Source organism: Galeopterus variegatus, unplaced genomic scaffold (genome assembly GCF_000696425.1).
Source record: "Galeopterus variegatus unplaced genomic scaffold, G_variegatus-3.0.2 Scaffold4180, whole genome shotgun sequence".
Lineage (NCBI taxonomy): Eukaryota > Metazoa > Chordata > Mammalia > Dermoptera > Cynocephalidae > Galeopterus > Galeopterus variegatus.
The window spans coordinates 39,180-46,176 of NW_007730291.1; the positions used below are offsets into that span (position 1 = coordinate 39,180).

A 6,997-nucleotide genomic window follows, 5' to 3' on the forward strand; every position below is an offset into this window, starting at 1 on the left:
TACACCATCTATTGCAATTGTTGCAGGTATTTTTTCTCTCTCCTACACTGGCACTGTGTTCTGCCAGGGACACGGGGCACGTCCCTCCTAAGTGGAAACCTGAGTTTCAGGTTCGGTCTTAGCTGCTGTGCCCCACCCCAGGTGGTGAGTGAGCTGCACTAACACCCCCGGTGGTCACGGCCCCCTGTCAACACAGTGTCAGGCGGACAGCTTGGAGGGAGACCCCGTGTCCCCTCTGATACTTCATTTCCTCTTCAGCCCATGCCTCAGACTTTGTTCTCACTCACCTCTGCCACCAAAGTCATTGTTGCTCCTGTTCTCCTCTTCTCATCCCACACCTGCCTCCATTGTCACCTTGCCAGCAGAAGCAGAAGCTGATGTTTCCCGAACCCTTGCTGGGTGCCAGCTGCTGGCTTAAGCCCTTGCAGCCTGGCCCCTCAGTGCTGCCTCAGTGGCCCCAGTCTGCACCAACCTCCTGCGCTGCACCATGTGAATGGCTCTGTGTCCCTCATCTGTTGCCCCTGCCACACTGGGTATGCTGTGTAGACTGGAAGGCACCTTGTCTACACGGGATTCATGGTACCACCAGCTCCATGTGGACCACCTGTGGACCCCAGGAAGCCAGTGGAAAAGCAGAGGGAAGCAGTTCTGCATAGGCCACCTGGTGGCTACAGAGGCCCTGGGGAAAATGAGCCTCTGCCCCTGGTTTTGGGAGTGTGGACCTGTGACATTGGTTGTGTCCTCCAGCAAGGCCCCCTGAGCCCCAGCTGACCTCCCTGGACAAGGCACTGTCCAGGTGGCCTCCACTGAGTCAGGCCCTTCAAGCCCTGCAGGTGCTTGGATGGGATCTTCCCAGGGAGATGTGAGTTCTTTCTTCACTTCCATAGGACAGTGTCTTTCTCTCTTTTTAAATTCCCAAGTTTATCTGAAACCTACATCAGTGGAAAGAGCGCAGGGTTTGGAGACTGGAGACTTGGCTTGGCGCCTGGCCCTAGTGCTCGCAGCCTCGTGACCCCGGCTGGTCATTAACCTTTCTGAGCTGCAGTTCTGCCTGGAAGTGGGAGCCAGTCCTGGCACAGAGCTGTGAGGGAGGACAGATGCGACAACGTGAGCTAAATGCTCCACAGGCCACAAAGTGCTGCTGAGGTGGCATTTGGTGTTTGAAAATGTGTAAAATATTCTGCTCACTTTAGAGATTATGTTTTAAAGAGTGGTCTCTGGAGAATCTTGAGTAAGAAATGATGTTTGCTTCCCTCCTGAGGTAGTGCCTGCCCTGATCTTGTCCTGGGCCCCACTCTTTCCAGGAGGGACAAAAGGCCCTTCCAGACCCACATCATGTTCCGGACCCTCAGTGGGACCTTTGCCCCCACACTCCCAGCCACTCAGCCTTGATGGGGTACCCTGATATGGGGAGAGGAGGAGAGGACAGCATGACTGTGTGTTCCCTCCAGAAGCTCCAGTCCGTGCAACGTGCACAGGAGAATCACAGGGAGGCTGGAGGCTGGTGGCCTTAGATGACTCCAAGAGGATTGGGTGGAGCATGGGGGCTGGCCCCCCGCAGCTGCCTGGAGGCAGGGCAGGCTTTGCCAAGCAGAACCTTTGGGCATAGATAGGATGGCTGAGCAGGAGTTAACCAGGTTTTCTTACAAGGCCTGGGTGGGTGGGGACTGGGTGCCCATTTGGTTCTTTGTCCTGCATGGTGCCAGCTGTGGGTGTGTCACAGATTCAGGGGTGGGTGGAAACAAGGCAAAACTTACCACAATCCCAAGACAGTGTGTCTCTCTTGGCCATCAGTGGCTGTTACTGCAGACCTAGAAGTCACTGTGAGTTTTGCCAAGGATGATGTCCCTAGGTTAGTAAGCCGTGACTGGATTCAGAGCTGATTGGCACCTGTTCTTGTCATGGGTTCATTTTACCAGCATCATCAGGGTGCGCAGAGTTGGAACCAACCGTGGCTGAGTCTGCACCAGGTCAAGAGCCGCCTTATGCTCACACCAAGGAGTGCGGCTCATGTCCCCAGGCTGGGGGTGGTGTGGGGACGAGGAGCTGTGTCCACACTGGTTGCCCAGCCCAGGAAGGGCAACTCTCTCCCCCATGAAACCTGCGGCTGCACACTGGGACATGACAAATGACCAAAAAATCAATTTGTAATCTGATTGGAGGTTTTTTATTTCCTCTGATGAGTTTAAATTTCATTAAAAGCAACCTTATTCCAACATAAAAGGAATCCTTGAAAGATAAAACAGGGGATTGTCTCACCCAGGATAAAGCATCCCAACTCTTTTGTGTGATGTATTCATGGCATTAATTGTGAGGGCCAACCTGTGGTGTCTGTTGGCAGCTGCATCATTATCAGGGCCTGGGATCGGCCCGGCGAGCTCAAAGCACAAGGACGCACATTCAAAAATCGTTCTTTGGCATATTGACACTTCAGTTATCAACAACCCTTTTTATCTGCTGGGAGGGAGAGTGCAGCTCCTGGGGCCAGAATAAGCCACAAATCACCACCGTGGCCACCTCTCTGCACTCTCTTAATTGTATGTAGTCTCTGGAAAAAGTGATCATTGTGGCCTGTTGTCTTGATGAGAAATTGACATTTTCTGAGGACTTCTTTGGGCGCTCCAAGCAGGGGAGATAAGGCTGGAGTTGTTTTAAAGGAGGCCAGCCTTTCTTTCTTTTCAGGGGCCTCTTTATTGCTCTCGTTGACCCACTTGATGAGTATGGATTTCATGAGGTCTTTTTCAGCATTTGAACTATAAAAGGTTCAGAATGACACCACCCCTTATAGACAAAAGATAACCTTGCCCTTTGAATATATTGATTCTTTATTAACTAGGCTGTTTAATGCAATGAAATGAGGCATTAGATTGAAGCCATTTCAAGTGCTTTGAATAATCTTTAAAAGCTTGAAAGACCTTAAAAGGCAGCCTGACAATAATTGGCATACATTGTGAAAGAATGTGGTTCTTGCCTCTGATTTGGAACACAAACACAATTTCTATTTCCCCAGTTACAGGGCCCGGCAAGCCGGCCCCCAGGAGCGGGCTGTTGCTGGTACCAGCTCAGAGTGGGAGACAGACGACTTGCTGGGCAGCACCTTCCCCAGCCCCCGCTCCCAGCAACTTGGGAAGAAGCCTCCGGGGTGCGGGGGGGGGGGGCGGGCTTGTACCCATGAGTCTCTTCCTTTACTGTCTCTTTAAGGCTGAAAGGAGACCACAGTCAAAGGAACCCGATTGTCGAAACGATTGTCACTGACAGGAGAAAAAAGGTATTCACAAGTTTCTTTATGTTTTGAATAATTGTTTCCTGTTTTGCTCTGCAGAAGAAGTAATTAAGATGACATTTTTGAGTACTAATTTGGATCACACTTATGTGTATGTGTTACAGAGCTGCAAGCCAAAACATGCAAACCCAGCCTTTCATTGAGGAAAAAATGGAAAAACACTGAGTGACATGGGGTGGGAGAGCTAGAAACTTGTAGGAGCTGAGCGTCATTGTATAAATTAGAGCCTCAGTGTTGATGGCAGTTCTCATTATAGTCGGTGCATTCGGTTACACTTATGCAAGCCGGCAGTGGCTGGAGCACTGCATTGGGTCTGCCATGCCACTGCAGTGGACGTGGAGTTGGTGACGGTGTCCCTCACGTCAGACCTCAGCCAGCATCTGGGTGCCTGGTGTCTGCCCACCCGCTAGGGCTCTCTGCTGATGTGCTCTACCAACCCTGGTTCTTGCCCGAGGGGCACACAACAGTGGCGTTAGTAGCAGCATGTGTCTGGGGTAGCCAGAGCAGCTGCTCTCTGCCTGCCCTACCCTCCAGTTCAGAAGCAGAGAAGCTGGGGCAGGAAGGTCTGGGGGAGCCAGTTTACCAACCCCCCAATAAGCCATGGGATTTGTGTGTTCTCAAAGACCAGCAGCTGGTCAGTGAATGTGCCACCAGTGCTTTTGTGGCCCAGAGAACATGTGACACAGAAAAACAGCACCAGAGCACCAGCCTGTGAGCGTGTGTACAACATATGTATAGATGGCACCCCTGGGGATCAGAACCACTCAGGTAGTGATCTGCTGAAGGTCTCCGTGCAGGTTAGACTGAGGATAACCCTGTGGAAGGTTCTTGCATGGATCATTTTTATCAAGACACCACTCCAAAGCCCAGGATGTGCAAATGAAACCCCAGTGTAACATCCGTGTGTGTTTAGTCCGTTGTTTTAATAATCAAAACAGACAAAATTACCAAAAGTGAAATCCACAGACAAGAAATACTTTAATTAAATATTGTGTAAAATGAACATTTTTATACAGTTAAATATCTGAAAAAATGTACAGATAAAACAATCTTATTGTAGGGTTTTTAACAGTAAAATCTACCATTTAGTGAAGCGCTCAGATTTGAGACAATGAAGCCATGAGGGCACTGGCTAATTAATCTAAAACACAAACCAAGTGCGGGTATGAGGAAACCGGCAAACGTCCTTAACACGTACACATGAGCTCTTTTGTAGATCAAACCCTCACTTATACAAAATAAAACGGAGGCAATTTAGTTCCAAAGTGACTTCTCAGGCTTTTCTGTGTAGCTAAGCCTCGTCAGCCGTCACAAAGCCAGAGTGTGACCCGCTGACCACTGGGGACATTCTGTTTATTATTTAGTCTCTCGAATGAACACTTTCTAAGTTGTGCACTGTTGTTTACTTTTGTCAAGAAGTTTTTGAAAGTCCCTCCTTTTTGTTTTAAATTTGATTTCTGCTGCAGTTTGCAAAATGTTTGCTATGCTGTGTCTGCAAAGCGTTTGGTGCAAAGGAAAAAAAGAAAACCTTTTGGTCACACTGTGGGTTTGGCACTAACAGGCACAATATCTGAAGGAGGTCATTCCAGTTTAAAAAGTACAGACGGTGCTGTTGGATATGACCACAAAAATGTGTTGTTAAAAAAAAAAATTAAAAACCCAGAGTGATTTTGGTCTCCCCTGAAACCTCTCTGAATCTGAGGTGGCCTTGGGTAGGTGCAGAGTGCAGCAGATGTAGACCCGGAGAGGAGTGACACACGGAACCGCGGGTTTGTGCTTTTGTGTGTTTGTGTGTGTGTGCGTGTGCGTGTGTGTGTTTTACACCATAAATCTCCAAACGAAATATTAATTAACAATTGTGGTGTAATTCTGTGATAAAATAGCACAAATGTTCTTAAGAGAAGTCCACTTTTAAGGCATCAGAGAAGTACATGTGGCAAACATTTTAATTAAAACATCAGAAGTAAATTTTATTTTAAACTTTAGGCCTCTGAATTTTTCCAGTAAACACAGTTCAGCTATGTGGCAGTCATGGGTGGCAGCTAAAATGACTTTTTTACATTCTACAAAAAATAAAATAATAAGGACACAGCCCCAAACGGTGTCGCCTCTTTGTGGCCGCTCCACATGCACGGAATCTACTAGGATTTGTCACAGCCGGGTGGCACCGTTTTGTTTTGACTATACAACAAACTTTTTTTTTGTTTTTCAAAAGTATTTGTTTAGATAACTTAAAAATAATATAAAAATAAACAATGAATTTGACTTTTCCTCAAAATAATAAAAAAAAAAAGAATGGAAAGTCTAAACAATAGCAAACGTTTGAAGTACAAACGAAACGGAAGGGCGTAGGCTCATTTTAACAAAACAGATCAAAGAGACAGTTCTTGGCTAATGCTCGTCCCAGCATCACAACACCAGGCCGTGATCAAAAACCAATACGGGCAAAAGAAAGGAAAAGAAAGAAGGCGGGAAAAGCAATGTACAAAATCTCAAAGATAAATACAATATTTATAATTGATATGTTACAAAATAAAGTCCCTTAGCAACTGCGAGTGTTCGTGGGAGAGTAAGTGTCGAACGAGGACCATTTTATTCCTTATAAGACACATAAGGAATAAAACTCGTTTTCCTAAATATTTAAGTGGATCTGAAAAAAATTCAAGACAAGTGTATAAATATTTAGCTACAACTTTGGCAAAATCACAAAAGTCTACAATTTTATAACCACATACAAAACACATTAGGGAAGAAGGATCTAGAAGTCAAAAGGACAATTTCTGGTACAAGAAACATAGACCTCACAGTAGCCTAAGAATGCAATAGTATACAGTGCTAGCAAAAGTGGAAAAAATGTTGCAGATCACACTTGCTTAACAGGAAGCTCTAGCAGTGGGAGAATATTGGAACCAGCAGACAGTAGCATTTTCTTCTCTGTCAGTGTGCTTGTTGAAGGCAAAAGAATTCAATATCAAAGTTACAATTTCTAACTACAATAAGTTACAAAGTTTCATTTCATTAAGATGAAGTTACGCAATGATAAGCCCTCCCCCTCCCCCACCCCAGCTCTCCTAACCGTGTAGTCACCCTTTGTTCCAGTTCGATGGCTCATACCTCCTTGGCCCCCTTTTTTCACCACAAAAAAATATTTCACATTATAGAGATACACAACCGTTGTGGATCTAAGTATGAGTACAGAGAATGTCTGGAGGCATTTTTCATCAGTGTTTCATGATCATCAAAATGGTGCATTCACAGAGTTTCTCCCAACACAAAGCAAGTACTAGACAGAGCCAAGACGGAGTCAGAAACTTTATACAAAATAGGCATCGCTTTGTTTTTCCTTAGTCTTCAGGACTGAGAAATGTGAAAATATGAGAAAAGTTCAGTCAATAAAATGGAATTGTTCATGAAGAAGTAGGTTGTTTGAGTGTTGATTCTTAATAGTTTAAATAAAATCTTTAAACAAAGTCTTTTGTAGCATTGCAACTGCTGCTGACTTTTCTGAAGATACTGTTTCCATCAGCATGTGTTATATACTAAACGTGTCCCCTGAAGTCCGTCCTTTGATGCTGGGTGCGGCTGAAGGTAAACAAAGTCCCTCACATTGGCGGGACTACCAGCCCAGACATAGCTGCAAGAGAGAGAGAGGGAGAGAGAGAGAGAGGGGGGGGGGGGGGGGGGGGGGGAGAGAGAGAGAGAAAGAGAGGGAGG

At 46.2% G+C, this 6,997-nt stretch overlaps 1 protein-coding gene across 1 annotated transcript in view; it reads right to left on the reverse strand.

Moving 5' to 3' along the window:
* Positions 1-6,404: 6,404 nt before the first annotated feature.
* The window catches only part of LOC103602511 (transcription factor COE3), a 38,635-nt gene continuing 38,042 nt past the window's right edge, over positions 6,405-6,997 (reverse strand). The window contains exon 10 of the mRNA XM_008586919.1: positions 6,405-6,917. Within this exon, the coding sequence (XP_008585141.1) occupies positions 6,886-6,917 (32 nt within the window). The 3' untranslated portion in view covers positions 6,405-6,885. The remainder of the gene's footprint in view (positions 6,918-6,997) is intronic.